At 34.1% G+C, this 18,672-nt stretch overlaps 1 protein-coding gene across 4 annotated transcripts in view; it reads right to left on the bottom strand.

The window, feature by feature from the left end:
• YLPM1 (YLP motif containing 1) overlaps positions 1–18,672 on the bottom strand; it is a 58,417-nt gene that overhangs the window by 6,844 nt on the left and 32,901 nt on the right. For 2 of the 4 annotated variants that reach the window (XM_014559107.2, XM_006184591.3), the window contains exons 7-18: positions 15,727–16,147; positions 15,527–15,619; positions 15,109–15,304; positions 14,504–14,622; positions 13,412–13,566; positions 10,831–10,893; positions 10,422–10,541; positions 9,836–10,012; positions 9,665–9,748; positions 9,297–9,380; positions 7,007–7,087; positions 3,788–3,839 (exon numbers count right to left, since the gene is read on the bottom strand). In XM_014559107.2, the coding sequence (XP_014414593.2) occupies positions 3,788–3,839; positions 7,007–7,087; positions 9,297–9,380; positions 9,665–9,748; positions 9,836–10,012; positions 10,422–10,541; positions 10,831–10,893; positions 13,412–13,566; positions 14,504–14,622; positions 15,109–15,304; positions 15,527–15,619; positions 15,727–16,147 (1,645 nt within the window). Of the gene's footprint in view, positions 1–3,787; positions 3,840–7,006; positions 7,088–9,296; positions 9,381–9,664; positions 9,749–9,835; positions 10,015–10,421; positions 10,542–10,830; positions 10,894–13,411; positions 13,567–14,503; positions 14,623–15,108; positions 15,305–15,526; positions 15,620–15,726; positions 16,148–18,672 lie in introns of those variants that run through there. The other 2 variants (XR_004320830.1, XM_032482371.1) reach the window with 2 other exon arrangements.

Here is an 18,672-nt window from a genome sequence, read left to right as displayed (position 1 = left end):
AGGCAATATTATTGAAAAATCAGCAAGTCAAATTACAACACTTTACAAAACTCAAGAAATTTTTATCATATCACTTTGGAAAATTTTTAACATGGATGAGTTCAACAGAAACAGTCTTCTAATCTCCTCTGTAAAACACATGCTGTACCAAATGGCTCTAATCTACATATATATGACAGGCCATATTATACAAGATCTTAAAGAAGTGACACCTTGATTGTACAGGGACATAGAATATGGTATTAGAAAACCAAGGAAGTCCCATAAACAATAAAACTGTTCTCAGTTCAATAGCGTACATACAGTATTACCAGAAGAGTAGGCAGCTCCAACACACTTATTAAATAAACCTCAAAGGATTTCCAACTTATTAAGATCAACTTTGACATTAACATATTTCAAGGGAAACTTTTCATATTTCAAACCTAAGAATAGAACATGGCCAGGCAGCAATACAGAAGGGGAGTGTGAAACCTGCAAGAACTTTCCCTCATACACTGGGTGTATGCCAGGAGTTATAGACCAGGAGTCCCATATTTGCAACATGAAGTTCAGAAGAGCATGTATATCTAGTCTGAAAACCCTTGTTTGTAATGTTTAATCTGAAATTTTATTGTGCACAGCGTGTTTAAAGTTTCCTTCTTGGGGCTGAAGAAAGGTTCATAGCTCTTCCAGATGGCATCCTGGAAACCCAAACACACAGATGTATGGCATAAGGTGAGGGAAGAGGAATCGGGTGTTTGTTAGTTACAGAAGACAACTGGTGTCCAATACACTCATGCTAATGATTCCCAGAGGTTTGAGTTTCAAAAGGTGAAGTTTTAAGATGAAGATAAAAGTTTAAATATCCAACTTGGCAGGTCACAGAATTTTACCACATCTTCAAAACAGATTATATTATTATTACAGCACAACAGGAAAAAATTTTAGATACATCTATGTATTTTCTAAACATAATTATTTCTGAAAATTTGTTCATGGTGAACATACAAGGGTTACGTGTCTATATAAATAATAACTGAAGAGATGAAACTGCCTGACACGTAGAAGGCCAGTACACAGTAACTCATAAGCAGAGACAAATGACACTGAGATGAGAAAAGCAAAAGTACTTGATATAAAGAAACCTAAATTGAGATGGTAACAGTCTAAAATATTCTTTTGGTTTCTCAGTTTAAGAAACCAAAATCATGTCAGTGGAATTTAAGTAGCTTCAATGCTGAAATCCCAGCATTCAGTATGGCATGTAACACCCACCCTTGCATTAGGGTGCCTGTGTTCCAGCTGGAAGGGAGTCAGTCACGTGCTAATGAAGGTGAGCCACACGCAGTCTTCAACAACTCCATGACACCCATGCCAGATGCAGCTCAGGCTAGTTCTGAATTTTTCTAAGATTACACCACTTTCAATTTAACACTCACGCATAGGCTGGACTGTATATTGTACTTACTGAACATAGATCAAGAATTTGCAATGAGATTTAATAGCTATAGGTGAGTATTTTCTCACTGGCAGACTCATTTGTAAATCAATATTCCTCAGTTATAGATTCAGCTAGTCTGGCTCAATATATGACACTGCTAAAGCCTAATATTGTTTCCACCCAGCATAATCATGTTACCAAGAGTAACTTAAGAATGTTGGAAAAGTACTCAGAAAAATAAACTGTGCCTGGTATTCAAATCTACTGAATTTATGACAAGGAAGGCAACGTAAATAGGCTAATTCTCAGATGAAGAGAGTCATGTTTTAGAGAAGAATCTTCTCCACTGGCTCCATGGACCAATCTCAAAGAAACAAACAAGCACTTTCAAGAATGTGCACACTCAATTCGCCTTCCTCTACAGATGGTTTAGCTCTCAAGATAATACAGTGGTGCAAGAGGCAAGTCATTATATGAAACATCACTGTCACAAACAAAAACCCAACTGCAAACATGTTAAAATTTCTTTCCGAGACTCATTACTAGAACTTCAGTGCCTTTAACTGAAATGGTTTATTTAACAATCCTATTTTTGGAATTTACTAACATTCTGTCTTTAAAATGGACTGAATTTGTATCAAAGTCAAATGTATTTTCTGAGAAGCAAATGGTGGACAGGTCAGAATTTTTTCCAGAAATCAACACCAAGATTAATGTCATATTTTCTTGAATTGTAATAACTAAATTCCATTTTCCTTTCTCTTTAGAAATTAGAAAGGAAAACAGAAAATGGACTGGCTCAAGTTTAAAAAAAGCATTATCCTAGATAATATATTACAGAAGGCCTCTAAAGATCATATGCTTAACTAAAATATTTATCACTTTTACATTCCCCTTGTTTCTTTATTTACCATTTCTCTTTGCCCCAAAAGATAATCACTATTTAGAGAACCAGAAAAGAAGGAATGATCTTACACAGCCTTACAGATTATTCTGTAAGTATAGAATATGAGATTTAATCTAATGTCAAAATAAACAGACCTGAAGTATTATTATCAAAAAAGAAATTTGTAATTATGATTTTCCTACATATTTAATTGCATTTAAACAATTATGAATGCTTTGAAAGTTTAGGGAAGGAGATAGTTGGTTTTTATTAAGATTTCCCACAGAGGGAGGATGAGTGGAAGAATATATCAGTAACTATATATAATTTTCACATACCATACACTAGAAAAATATTTCAGACTTTGCACAAAGCACCTATCCCAATAATATGGTAATAACTACAGTTTATGGAATTGTCTTTTAACATGGGACCTGGTCAATATCAATGGCTCACATGATCATCTGGGCAAAACAAAAGGTGTAGCCTATGCAACTGTGTATAAAATGCATCCCTCTGATGTCAGAAACAAAGATAACATGCCCCAAACAGTGAAGCAGCTAAATGACTCAAAGTTGTTCTATGAATTTAAGATATATTTCTCTGGTTACTTCAGCTTTAGAGTAGCAACATAATACAGCAAGAGAAATGAAGAGACCAACAGTCACACTTCATACATTAGTAAGGTCAATCTTTTAAAAAACTCTTATCCCATTATCTTATAATACATCCTGGTATGTTAAATGGTTCTCTTTAGGTGAGGTTACAAAAAAAAAAGTACTGCAATATTAGTATGAAATTTTGGAGGAAAATCCATTGGATATAAATGATTTTCTGCTTGACAGACAGCCTCACTTTAAGCAACTCCAGTTTTTGATTTAGACAATTATTTTAACCAGTTTACTTTGTAATCTGGCACTAAAGACAAGTTGAAGGAAAATTTAAATGGAATCTTACAAAGCAGGCTCCTCAAAAACCTGAATTATATATCTACCTCTCCCATTCAGAAACTCTAATTCATCATACAACAAAAATAACTATCTTTTAATTATTTTTTAAACTTCAATTTTTATTATTATTACTATTATTATTACCCGAAGTATTCATAATCAAGTTCAACTTTGGATTGCAGTTAAATATTCTTTTAAAAAAGTAGAAATCTCACTGGCGCTAACGTTTCTGATTAATATTAAAGAACGGATTTTAAAAGTGACAGTATTTTATTACTAAATTTATCACATATTTCCATTTACTCTAAAAACTTTAAGTGGTACTGAAGGTAGTGTTTTTAAAATACTCTTCTTTTACTCTGTCACAAGATACAAAGAAAGCCAGCAAAACAGACTAAGGATGTAAGGTAGGCCAAAAATCTTGGTTTAAGCAGAAATTTTGGGAAATTTGTTCTTCTTACAGCAGAAAGATCTATGACCATTACCATCAGGTATCACATATAAAAACAGGAAAAAGGAAATACCCACCTAGCTTTGCCTCAGATGTGTCCATCTCCCATTTGCTTTTCGGAATGTAACCCTAAATCGTACACAGAGAGAAGCTCGAAGGGTTAGAAAGAGACACATACATGCATATCACTTTTGAACTGGAAAAGCATTAAAACTGGGAATGGATTCAGTTTCCACTCACTAGTTATAAATATATCCTTAGGGAAAACACAGTCTCATTATCTTTGAAGAAACCAAATTACCAAATTCACCAAACTTCACTGCCAAATTTCAGAGTAGTCACTTCAGAATAGTATCATGAAGGCGCTTTGAGGCGGCTACAGTTCAGGACACACAACTGTAGTCTGAACAACAGCTGTACAGCAAATACTGTAAGAATGTATGGTAGTTACTGTGCTAAATTATTGTCATTCAGAGTAGCAGAGGACTTATAATACTAGCTAGGTGATTTTCTAAATACAACTGCTATTCTCAAGTGATAGTAGCCATGAGGTCCAAAGAGTGTTCTTCAAGACAGTTACTTTATATTCCAGTATAATTTTAGATACTCGAAAGAAAGGAGAAAACATGGTATCACTGAACACAACTATGAAATTCAATTTCATTTTAAAATGACTCAATCCATTTACCAGTCAGATCTCACAAAGGCTAATTATACTGACTCAATTTCAGAGTATTACGTTTTCATCAGTTGGAAACTAGATTATTATTTCTGATGTCTTTTAAAATTACATTTTCCTATTATATAAAAAAACAGAAATCTCTACAGGCAATTTATATTTCATTTAATAAAATATCTGGGCAGTTTATTTTAAACCAAATCCTATCTAAGATTTTCAAATTTCCCAAGGTACCTATTTAACTATGAAGTTAAGTCCTTCAGTTTATTCACCTAGCAAGTATATGCTTTCTCCACATAATTCACTATGATTCCCCTTTTCCTTCATTGGGACTCTATTCTCCATTAGATCCTAACATACAGAACTTTATTACTAGGACTTATTATACAGGACAGATTCATCAAAGGTGTCAGCATCTTCTTTTAAGAATCAACGTATCTCTCTACTATTGGGAATGTTCAAGTTCATAGAATAGACTGACACACTGGTAAAGCTGGAAAGTATGCTGAACATTTCATAACAATAGCTTCTCTGTTAAGAGTTTACTAGAGCATCATCATTCTTCCAGAAAACCTACAGGTTTTATACATTTCTAGTCCTTAAGCCGGAATAGTAATTCAGTTTCAACTTATTAGGTAGTATTTCAGGTTATAAATTATGCCATCTTTTCCAAATACATTTTTAGAACAAACCAAGACAAAGCGAGACTGAAGTAATGGTGCTAAAAGTTTTGTACTGATGGAATTTGTACAGTTATATCTCAAAAATCATCTGAAAACCTTAAGCATAACTAGAATAATATATTTATAAATTCTGAGTCATATCTATTAGGTTCAATGAAGCACTAAAGAAGACAAAATATACCATTGATCCCCCCAAAGGAGTCTCTTAACCAAGAAAAGTTTGGATTTCACCCAGCTGGAGTAATCAGTACAGAGTAGAAAACGCAAAGTTCAGTGATAATTCCATTAAGGTGGTTTGAATGACATGAGACTTGCTCTTAACCCTTTGAGTAAACTTCTCCAATAATCTTTTACTCTTGGAATAGAACCCAAGAGTAGAAGATCTGGATTCTGCATTTTGAAAAAAGGTTAAGAGAAGTTTTATCACATAAAGATAAACAAGACGAGTATATTAGCTTCCCCCCTGCTGGAACCACCCTGTTCTTCCTTAAAACTGTAAAATCATCTCACTGTTTGAAATATTAGGCCACTTGGAAATAAAAGAGATAGTCCAGCAGGGTAGAGTTTTAAGGCTTCACTGCCATGTTTCTGATGAAAAACAGTAATACAGTGTGTTTCACTTTTTAAAATAGTATATTCAATTAAAAGTTCCAAGTTTTGACCTACACCTAAGCAAATCAGATGTTATGAACCACACCCTGAACTGAAATCTCCACAAAAGGAAGACGGAGCTTCAGAAAGCTAACATTATACATAGACTTCTCACATGACTGCTTCCTAGTACACACGCTGCAAGTAGCTAGAGGTCATTAGCCATATTCCAGGACAGCATGGACCTTTAAGTGAATTTCCTGCCTACATCTTAGATCATGTATGTCAAAATACAACCTAATTCATAAAAATACTTTGTTTAAAGAAAAAAAACATACTGAGACTCAAATGCCATTAACTTTTAAGCTTATTTTTTAATCCACATATGAAATCTAGGAATGTAGAGGTTGACACCATCTCTATATAAACACACAATTTCTATCCAGAGTCCTGTATAACACACATGGGTTGAAGGGACCACTCCTTAGAGAGTCTGTATTCTCTATGGGGTAGGGATCAGGGTTCTCACTTTGTACATTTTCAGAAAAATATGAAAAGCAGCTTTAGCAAGGTCTGAAGTATTAAATAAACCAAATAGTATTCTGAATTAAAAAAGCAACACTATTCCGAAGTATCGCTAATCTCTGTATCCCATTAGCAAACACTGAAAATAACATTAGTAAGTCTATAGATCGCATATTCTTGAATGACAGGTTAAGGCAAACATCACTACAGAGGTGTGATCAAAAGCATTTACAGTAGGTACACGGGAACTTTGAATTCATACTACGTAAGCCTTTAATCAGCCTAAGCAAAATGCATTGCCTACACAGTCAAATCATTCCCCCCATCACTTAATAGGATAAAATGCAGAAGAACAAATCCAGCAGTCAGTGGCAACCCTCTGCCTCCTCATTCAATACGTTCTTCTGCCTTAGTTGACAGAAACTCAATTTTGACATCTTGTAGCAAAGAAGAGACAATTATGCATACACTGGGTAGGCTGTACCACATATCTGCTGGAATGCAAGAATGCCCTTTCATATGTAATTGATTTTCTTATAAAGTAGATTCCCCTAAAGCCACCCACAAATAGATGAGTGAGTACAAGGGTAAGTTTCTTAGCACTCTTAAAATTTTCTTATAACAACACAGTAGAGGGTTCTTTTCTTTTGGTCAGGGGAAAAATAAAAAGTATCCAAAAGTCTCCTGGAGGATGATTATGGAAACTTTTACCATTATGGTACATGTCAACAATAGTAATCTGATCACAGATCTGAATTAAAACCTTAAGAATTTTAATAAAGAGACACTTTGTTCAAAGTGGTTGTTCTGTCTCCTACCAGTTCGCTTTCCTCTTCCTCTGCATCTTTCTTTTCATCCTTCTGTTCTTCAATATTTGCATCAAAATCTTCCATCTCTACCTATAGCACCCCAATAATCACACACAAAAAAGACTGAGTTAACATTTAGGAAAATGTTGAGTCTGTCACTGAGATATGAAATGAGCACAGTTGCCCAGAGCAAGACAGCACAGATTCACTGTTACATACTAAAGAATTTCTAGCACCCTAAACTTTGAAACAGAACTACTAAAAGACAGAATGGTATTTCTGCCTTTTATTTTTCTGGGATTATCCATCTTCATAATTCCCTATGAGTTGAATATAATGATCTGTTCTAAGTTGATGGTTATCTGTTTTGAATGACTATGGATTACTAGGATTTCTTTTAAAAACCTTTAGCAAGTATGTATTTCAATCAAGTAAAACATGTATGATGCAAATTTCAAAATGTAAGAGTATAGTGAAAAGTCAGATGATAATAGTTTGGCCCAGAATGGTAGCAATAAAAATAGAGCGTAGATAGATTAAAGAAGTTGATAAGATAAAACTGACACAACTTCTAGGCTGACTACATGGTGGAGAGATAGGGTCAAATTCTGGTATAAGGAGAGAGTGAAGAGTCAAGGATAATGGAGAGTAAAGAGTCAGGGTTTTAGCAACCAAGTGACTGGTGGGTCTAATTACTAAAATAGAGAATATTAGAAGAGGAACATGTTTGGATGAATTATATATTAAATAAGTTGAGTTTGAGGTATACTAAGGTAATACATATTTTTTGTAGAGAATTTGGAAAATAATGGTAGAATTATAAAAACCGCCGATAATCCCTCCACTCAGATATAATTTCTGTTAAGATATTGATAAAACTTATTCCAGCCTTTGTAATTTAATATTAAGGGCATATAAGTAGCAATCCAAGGTACCAGAAAGACTGATTACCTATATAGAATGTGCAGGCTGAAAATAAAGCCTAGGGTAGAGCCCTAAAGAACTCCAACATTTAAGGACTGGGTAGTAAGGAAAGTCAGCAAAGGAGACTGAAAAGAGACGGCCAGAGATGCAAGAGGAAAACCAGGAGAAGGTAGACTCAAAGAAGCCAAGAGAGAAATGTTTCCAAGAAGGTGAACATGGTCAACTACAGCACGTGTGGCTGCAAAATTATGCAACAGGAGAAGCGAGAACTGTCCATTATCATGGAAATGTTTGGTGAGAGAGTCTCTGGAGAGTGGTTGGGGAAGAAGCCAGAAGGAAACAGGTTGAGAAGTGACATGAGAGGTAAAAACACATAAAAATACAATGACAACATTGAGTATAGATAACTCTTATTTACAGGAAGAGGTCAAACAAAATAGTAGTAACTGATTAAAGAGACAAATCTCTCCTTTTCCAGGATAAAGATTTATCGCCACTAAACTAATCATTGATTTTGGCAAGAATGACCAATCTGTGAAAATGTGTTGGGGAACAGGATATTAACAGTTTCAAAGTCTCTCCTTACAGATTAGTTATAACAAAGAGAAAAAGGTAGAAAAATTGGATGAGTATCACCTAAACCAAGTGATCAACATTCAAATCACCAATAAGGAAGTAAGCTGACAACATATGCCTCCTGACATGATGCAGTGAGGACACAACATCACTTATGTAGCATCCATGCTAATGTCTAACCTAAAGCTAATCATGACAAACCCAAACTGAGGGGCATTCTACAAAACAGCTAACTGGCTTATACTCTTCAAAAAGTCTTTGTCTTTCGTAACAGTGACATGGGTGAGAAACTAATTTTATATTAAAGGATTGGATCCTGGATTTCTAAAAGTTGCTATAAAGCACATTATGGGAAAAATTGGTGAAATCTGAATATGGACTGCATATGAGAGAATTCAGAAAATTTAATTCAGGAAATTTATATTACTCAATATAGTATTTTATCAATGTTAAACTTGAATTTGATAATTGAGACTTCTAGTTTCATAAGAGAATTCCCTTGTTCTTGGGAGATATCTACTAAAATATCTAGGGGTCTATAATTATAATGTCTGCATTTTAACTCTCAAATGGTTTCACAGTAATAGCAATAATAGCAGCAGTAGTAATAAGACGATGACAAAGAAGGAGAAGTATATATACAGAAAAATGTGGCAAAATATTAACAACTGATGAATCTCAATGAAAGTCATGCAGGTGTTCTTATAGTATCTATGCAACTTCTCTATAATTAAATTTTTTTCCAAGTAAAAAAAAAAAAGGTCACTTTTATATTACTTTCTAGTCAAAGGACACTTACCTCTTCAATAGCAGCATCTTGCAGCAAAGAACGAATGTCCAGACGCATCATGTGACGAGGTGCAGTTTCCCAGTGATCAGCCATCTAATTGAGATTCAAGAGATCAAGTTATCTCTGGAAACTACTCAAAGAAAGCTCAAGTGAGTGTCCAAGACAAATTTAACTAACACTATCAAGTCTAACAGGCTAGTTCCAGGAAGAGCTAGGCCACCTCTTTCACTTAGATACAGAGTAAGAAATATTTACTAAAGCAGGTAGAAAAGAAATTCTGAGAATAAAAGGGATAAACAAGAAATTCCAGACAACAGTGATGAAACAGGCAAAATGAAGTTTAGAATACAACACCTTCTATGTTTCAAAAAAATCACCTTATTTATTTCTTTGAGCTTTCTTCCATGAATATTCCTCTTGCCACAAGTCTGGTTATCTGCACTCATTTCAGCCAAATATACCTAAGAAAGAATGAATACTCATTAGGCAAACAAATGCAGCACTTACATGATAACACAAAGTGCTCTACAGTTCTTTTAAATCTATACCTCAAATCCCTTGGTTTTTGCTGCACTCCAAAACTGGTCAAAATGTCTAACTCTGTCATTGATGGCATCCAGGATGATGAAAGGGAAAAAACCATCATCCAGAGTCTTTTTGAAAGTTTTGAACATGCTGGTACGGTAGGTTTCCTCCATCTCAGCTTCATATTCATATTCCATTACCTGTGAGCCCCCAAAAGAGATGAGTTAGCAAAAGCAAAGAATCATCTTAAAACCCTTCCCTGGTTAGCATCTGGGTAGATGACTTTGTAGTCCTTCCTTCACACCTAAGTACTAAAGTTTGTGTTCAAAAAAGCTACATTTCTGGCGTTTCACTCCCTCATCTTTGGAGATAACCCATAATCTGTCTATGGAGTGTGTATCTACTTTTACTTTAAACACCCAACCCCTCACTTTTGGCCCTTCTCTTGCCTTCTGAGAACAGCCTGCACTCTGTCTATGGAGGGTGCATCTCTCTGAATAAATTCTACTTTTAATCATCAACAACAAAAAGCTACATTTCTCTTTGAACACATTTTCCTTTCAATACTATTTATGAATCAGGATGCAATCTGAGAGAAATAAATCATACCTTTTTTTTCACTTTCTTTCCAGAGTCTGGATCTTTTTCTTCTTTTTCCACTTCAGTAATGAAGTAATCATCCAGGCTTAGAACTCTGGGTGCAGGACCTCCAAACTCTACCTCCTTATCCTAAGAATCACATATTGAGGACAGTTAAAGAGAATTTATGGAATAAATTAGTAAATGTACACATCAGAGTTCTCTCTTGTGGCTAAATACTATGCAATCTTCTCGTGGCTTCAAATCAAGCAGAGGCAAAAGTAGTTGTCTAAGCATATCAAAACTTATGAGACCGCATCTACCAGGTAGGCCAACTAGAACCGATCAAATGGGAAGTATCTGTATCAATATCACATTGCTTGCTAAGAAGGCCAGTGGCTAACAAAAGCAACTGATTCTTTTACTTTCACATACTCACTCTAATGAGTTTTGCAACATGTGTCTTTCCACTGCCAGGCAATCCTCTCATTATAACAACAATCTGAAACACAAAGAGAAAAAAAAATCACTCAGAGAAGTTGTTGATGTTGTTTTTTTTTTTTTTTACAATGAGATCTTATAGTTACAATGAACTGTCATTCTCCAGGATAGATCATATGATAGACTATGAAACAAACCTTAATAAATTTGAGAGGACAGAAATAATACAAAGTATGTCTCTGACTACAGTGGAATTTGGGAAATGTGTAACTATGTGGAAATTAAACACCATACTCCTAAACAACCAATGAGTCAAAGAAGATATCAAAAGAAAAATCAGAAAATACTTTGAGAGAAATAAAAATGAAGACATAAAACTTTTGGGAATGCAGTTAAAGTAGTACTTAAAAGGAAATTTATAACTATAAGTGCCTATATTAAAAAGAAGAACGATCTCAAATCAATAACCTAATATTCCACCTTAAGGGACTGGAAGAACAAACTAAATCTAAAGCAAGCAGAAGGAAGGAAATAATAAATATTAGGGTGGAGGTTAAGAAAATAAAGAGCAGAAAAATGAAAAACCAATGGAACCAAAAGCTGGTTCTTTGAAAAGAGCAACAAAATTGACAAACCTTTAGCTAGACTGACTGAGAAAAATAGAAAGACTCAAATTACTAGAATTAGAAAGAAAGAGGGGACATGACTGCCAGCCAACCTTACAGAAATTTTTAAAAAGGGTTATAAAGAAATACTATGAACAAATGTATATAAACAAATTAGATAACTTAGATGAAATGGACAAATTCCTAGAAAGACTCAGGCTACTGGACTGACTCAAGAAGAAATAGATAATCTGAATAGACCTATGACAAGTGAAGAGATTCAATCAGTAGTTAAAAAACTTCCAGCAAAAAAAAAACTCAGGCCTAGATGGCTTCACCACTGAATTCTAACATTTAAAGAACAATATTAACTCTTCACAAACTCTTCCAAAAAATATAAGAGGAAAGAACAATTCTCAACTTATTTTATGAGGCCAGCATTTCAAAGCAAGCAGATAATCTGATACCATAATCAACAAAGACATCACAAGAAAATTACAGACTATCTCTTATGAATATGGATGCAAACATTCTCAACAAAACACCACTAACTGAATCCAGCAACATATAAAAAGAATTACACAACATGACCAAGTAGTATTTATCCCAGAGATACAAATTAACATCTGAAAATCAGTTAATACAATACATCATATCAATAGAACAAAAAACAAAAATCACTATACAATAGAATAAAATCACACACAATACAATTAAAAAAACAAACAAACAAAAAACTAAATTAATGTAGAAAAAAACATTTAGCAAAATCCAACATCCTTTTATGACAAAAAAACTGAACAAACTAGGAATGGAAGGGAATCTCCTCAACCTGAAAAAAGACATCTAATGAAAACACATAGTTAACCTAATATTTGTGGTCAAAGACTGAAAGTTTTCTTTCTAAGATCAGTACTAAAACAAGGATGTCACTCTCATTGCATCTCTTCAACACTGTACTGGAGGTTGTACAGGCAGAGCAACTAGGCAAGAAAAAGAAAAAAGGTATCTAGATTGGAAAGTAAGATGTAAAACCATCTTAATCTGCAGACTACATGATTTTGTATATAGAAAGAATCCCAAGAAATCCACTAAAAATCTGTTAGAACCAATAAATGCATCGGCAATGTTGAAGGATGTAAGATTGATATGAAAAAATCAATTGTATTTCTATACAATTGAACAATCCAAGACTGGAATTAAGCCATCTATATCAATAATAACATTACATGTGAATAGATTAAACAACCCAATTAAAATGTAAAAATTATCAGACTGCATAAAAAAAAACATGATCCAACTCTATGTTGTCCACAGGAAACACACTTTAGATTTAAAGACACAAATAGATTGAAAGTAAAAGGATGGAAAAAGACATATCAGTAACCACAGGAAAGCTAGAGAAGTTATACTAATAATACATGAAACAGACTTCAAAACAATGACATATGTACATGTATGGAGTCAAAACATCTGATAGAAATCTCCAGTACCAGTTTATTTAAATAGAATCTAATTATTTTGCAATATAAGATAAATTTAAGAATGTATACATTTGAAGGTCACTAGGAAAATAAGTCTAAACAATAAAGTCTCTGATTATAAATCAATAAAAAATATTAAAAAAAAACAAAAAAATCAATAAAGTCTCCTAACTCTCCCTCTTAGTTCCACATACCATAAAACTAAATCCTCTTTCCCCCTCTTCAAAGTGCAATTAACTGAGCTCTAATGAATTATTTTCTTAAATTTTCAACATCTTTTTTGCCAAGCAATCAGGTTCTAGTTTCTTAGATTGTATAGGGTAGGCAGTTTATGAGATTTTATGATGATTTGGAGATGATAAGAAACCTTGAATCTGATATTAATACTATGTCACAGAAAAGCACAGACATTTCACTATATAAATTTTTTAAAAAGTTCTTTTATCAGCTTCTGATTTGCAAGAAAACTAGTCAACTAAATAGGACTCACTCTCTCAGGTCTGCTCTCTCGGCCAGGTGGTTTCAAAATATCATCCACATTCTTAGATTCGGGTTTCTTCTCAACCCGTGGAGCTGGAGGTGGCTGGTGGCTTAGTGAAGGAGCTGGCAGGGGCATTCGCTCCTCTGGGTAAGTTCTTCGTTCTCCTAGGATTCCACCAGTTGAACAAAATTACTATTTATAAGTGATTATTGAAAATAGTAACCCTCTTCACTCCTCCTAAGATAATATAACTAACTCATGATAATTTGGGGACCATTTTTATACTTAATTAGAGATAGTTTAAGATAATGTAAGTCTACTGAAATCAAGAAATGAAAAGATTTAGGTATAATTTCAGGCAAAAAGAATGTTCTGAAAAATACTGAACTCATCCATGTTTATATTAAACTTAGGAAAAAAGTTAAGCAACAGAATATAAAGGAATAATATATACTCCTGAATAGTCCTAAGTATGATTTATAATCTGTCTATATATATAACTTTTGTTTTACCATCTTGAAAACGAGTCACCAGCTTAGGAAAGCCTGTTTGTATAAATGATTTGAACTTCTAGTTTAAGTTCATTTTTTAGCAGTGAAAAACTAAAAGCAACCTAAATGTCCAAAAATAAGAGTCTTAAATGTCTTAAGTCTTATTAAGTCTTAAATCGTATTCACTTTATGGACTATTATACAGCTATTAGTATAATAGGCTTATAATATGGAAAAATGTATATAGTACAATATCAATGGGAACAAGCACGATAAAGAAACTATTTATAATTGCCTATAACTTTATTAATATGTATGTAAAGACAGAGTGACAGGAAATAGATAAAATTTTAATAGTTGTGGTATGGTAGGTGGTGGGATTATAAGTGATTTTATTTCTATCTTCCAAAATTTCTTTAATAATATAAAAAAAGCAATTTATGTTTTATTTCAACAATTACATGGCTATTTTTGGTGAATAATGTTGCCATCCCTAAGAAATCTGTGAGTGCATTTTACTCTGAAAGTTTAAATCCATAGCTACAATGAAAAGAATCTCCTATTGTTTATAATTCTCAACATTCTTATAGTTAATAAGGCACTAATCTACCTCCAAACATGGACGGTCCTTCATAGGCTGGTCGGTCAGTCTTCCGATCGTAGGAAGGCCTATCAAATCCCCCTCTTCTGGATGAGGAATGGTCTTTTTTGTCTCGATAAGACTGAGTCCTAGAAGGTTTAACAGGAGTGATTTGATAAATAAAAAACATATGGGAGTCTCTTATAATGCAACACCATTATCTCTCCAATTTTCACTATGGGTAGTTACTATACATAGTCAACATTTATAATTTTATTTTGCTTTTCCATTTAAATCTGCCTTGCATACACACATCCAAAAAGCTTACAAATTGCAAAAATAAACTGTTTGCCTACTAATTAAGCAATGACTACAACTTTATTGACAATACTATTTCCTCTCCTTTATGGCAATCTCCATCTCCCATTTAACTCTCTGAAATTCAAGCTCACAAAACTCAAACATCTAGATTCCTGAAAACTGGTACAGAACTACTCTTCCCTCTCCAAATTATACATACAGACACATGAGAAGAATACATCATTTACTGAATTTCCTTTAAATACACTGACTTTTGCTGAACTTAAGCATATGGTAGTTTGCACATCTGGCAAAGATATTTTTCAATAGCATACCTATCATCTCGAGGTCGGCGTTCTCTGTCAAATCGATCCCGGTCATAGTCAATAACACCACGATCTCGGTCTCGATCTCTATGTGTCTCCCGATCCCTTTTGAAATCCCGATGATCTGCTATGACATTACTTTGACGATCAAAATAAGGCTCACGATCTCTGTCTCTATCATAACGATCCCGCTGGCCTGCATGCTCTACAAACACAATTAGTATAAAATAAGAACTGTATCTCCCTTTTTTTTGAAATAAAAACTGAGAAGTACAAATCTAAATTTAGAACTAGTGTATTACCCTAAATTCAACTTATGAAGCTTTTAGCCATTTAAAGGGAGGCCCAGATAATCTTATCAAAAGGAAAATCATATGATAATTAAGTCCTAAAAGGTTTAAAATTACTGATTTCCTTGGACTCCTACCTGTTTCAAAAGTTGATCTTTCGGGTAGTGGATCTGGACGCAGAGTTATTCTTTCTCCATAGGGTATCTGTTCCACTTTATTAGTGGAAATGTCTGGCAAATCAGGGATAAAACACTGTAAGAGTGAAGTTTAAGGAAGCCAAAGCTGAAACTAACAATCCCTTTAGAATCTCAAATATAAATTTGCCACTGTTACTCACCTCGGCCATGGCCATAATCAACAGTCTGCTGCACTGGTGGTGGTTTGGACATTGGTGGCATACCCATAGGCATTGGGCCAGGAGGAGGGATGGAAGGGTGAACAGGTGGGGGTGGTAACACTGGGGCAGATGGAATTGTAGCAGTTTCTGATTTAAATTCCGAATTCAGTCCTTGTTCATCATTTGTATCCCAGAGGCCATAGAAAGAATCTTCATCCCAGCGTTCTTGCTCCACAGATGAAGTTTGTGGCTTTATCACTGGAGGAGGAGGTGGTGGTGGAGGAGGGGGAGGTGGTGGTGGTGGTATTGGGATAGGAGGCCTGGTCACAGGAACAGATGATCTTGCTGGTGGAGCTGGGGGTCTTACAATTGAACCTGGTGGTTTACCCATAGGAGGGGGTGGTCTATAGGACCCTGGAGGCTGAAGAACAGAGTAAATGGCTTAATGAATGAGCATACCACTATGTTTTCACATATCAGTAGAAATTAAAATCTGGTTCTCAATCCATAAAAGAAAAACTTGATATACTGGACTCATTCAAAAGTCAAAACTTTTTGTACTTTAAAAAATACCATTAGGGAGAAAATACTTGCAAATCACATATCTGAAAAAGAACTTGTATTCAGAACACAAAAATCTCTTATAAAACAACAAAAAAATGGGCAAAAGATTTGAATACATTTTTCCAAAGAAGATATATGAATGGACAATAAGCTATGAAAATATGCTCAGTGTCATTAGTCATTAAGGAGATGTAAATTAAACCACAATGAAATACCATATCACATCCAGCAGAATGGCTATAATTGACAAAACAGACAATAACAAATGATGGCAAGGATGTAGAGAAACATGAAGATTCTTAGACTGCTAATAAGAATGTAAAATGGTGCAGCCACTTTGGAAAATGGCTTATTTCTCAGAAAGTTAAACATCAATTTGCCATATAACTCAGGAGTTCCATTCCTAGGTACCTATCCAAGAAAAACATGTCCATCCAAAGACTTGCACACAAATATTCACAGCAGTGTTATTCAATAACCCAAGTGTCCGTCAACTGGTGAATGGATAAACAAAACATGGTACAGTCATACGACAGACTGTTACCTGGCAATACAAAGAAACGAAGAACTGATTCACGTCACAACATGGATAAGCCTTGAAAACATTACGCTAAGTGAAAGAAGCCAGACACAAATATTATATGATTTCATTCAGGTTAAATGCCCAGAAAAGCAAATCTTTAGAGACAGAAAGTGGATTAGCTGTTGCCTGGAACCTGGGGTAGCAATGAGGATTAACTGCAAATTGACACAAGAGTCTTACTGGGGTGATGAAAATGTTTTACAACTGGATTATGGTTACGGTTGCACAACTCAGTAAATTTACTAAAAATCACTGAATTACATACTTAAAATGGGCAAATTAGATGGTATATAAATTATACCTCAATTAGACTGTTTTAAAAAAACTGCCCTCAACACTATCACCCCTACTTCCAATGAACCACCTTCTTTTTCTTATCCTTCCAGAAAAATTAAATTGCTAGTCAATTTGATACAAATATCCCAGGCCTACCTCAAACCTACTGAATTTCTGTGAGTGAGGTCCTAGCATTAGTTTAAAACAAACAAACAGAACAAAACCTCCATATATAATTCTGATGTTCACCACACAGTTAAGAATCTCTGCTAGAAACTATCTTTCCACTCTGGTGAACTACCTCCTCCACAAAAACAGTGGATTTCCAGTGAGAGAAACAAACTCCAGCTAGCCCCCTCACTTCTATTCAGTTGTCTGGTTAACAATAGCAGTTTGTGGCAAGGCTGGTACCAAAACACAACATCAGCACCAGGAAATAACAAAACAAAAAACTCAAATAGGACATTTAGTCATCTCTCCAAAAAGCACCAAATATCAACAGAAATGTGTATTAAGGAGACAGTAGAACTTCTTGGCAGATAGGTCCTGACTATTTAATACTGAAACTCAATTGTCAAATTTTATTTTAATCTTTGCAAGCCTGATTCAAACACTCATTACCCACTTCTCTTAGCTCTGTGTTTCTGGTCTATTTGTTCTACCGACAAACAAACTGATAGCTACTTTAGACCTTGGAGAGCCAACAACATACATTACTTATGTATTTACTCATACACAGGCTGCGCTTTAAAAACAAACTTTTTGAGTAGCAAAATTACATTTTGGCTACTATGTAAGGATAGTCTTTATAGTCATTATATACATTATATACAAATGACTATTACCTAAAGGTAAACTTTAGGTGATGGGACTTTGAAGTTAAGAAAACACCTATATATGACAAAGCTATTGTGTCCGGAGCACAGCTATCTATCCAGACATGTTTTAAATATCTTAACTCTTTGGAATATGTCACAAATAAAACAAAAAGTGTTTTCTTCATAGTGAAAGCAACACATACATTTGTGAAAAACAAATCAAAACACCCCTACAGTATTTATGAGAAAGGATTAACATCTATATTATATTAAAGATAATATAAGTTGGTAAGAAAATACTCAAAAGCCAAATAGATAACAAAAATAGGATTTTACAAGAAATGTAATGAACAAATATGGGAAAATATTTATGTTCACTAATTATCAAAAATGTAGATTAAAACATTTCATTAAAACTATAAAATCTACCAAAAATAATGGGTAGCTGATGCTTGCAAGGCTGTAGTACAGTTGTTATACAACTATTTTAGAGAGATGTTGGCTATATTACAGGAATCATTAAAAATGGCCTTATTCTTTAACTGAAGTATTCCACTTTGGGAATTTGAAAGTACTTTTAAGAAGTTATCTAAAATAAGAATTTGATACAAAGACATTCATTAAAGTTGTATTAATAATAAGAGTAAAAGATTAGAAACAAAGGTCTAACAGAAATGGAATAGTTTAAATAAATTATTATGCATC

Source organism: Camelus ferus, chromosome 6 (assembly GCF_009834535.1).
Source record: "Camelus ferus isolate YT-003-E chromosome 6, BCGSAC_Cfer_1.0, whole genome shotgun sequence".
Taxonomy (NCBI): Eukaryota; Metazoa; Chordata; class Mammalia; order Artiodactyla; family Camelidae; genus Camelus; species Camelus ferus.
This window is presented reverse-complemented; position numbering and strand designations above follow the sequence as displayed.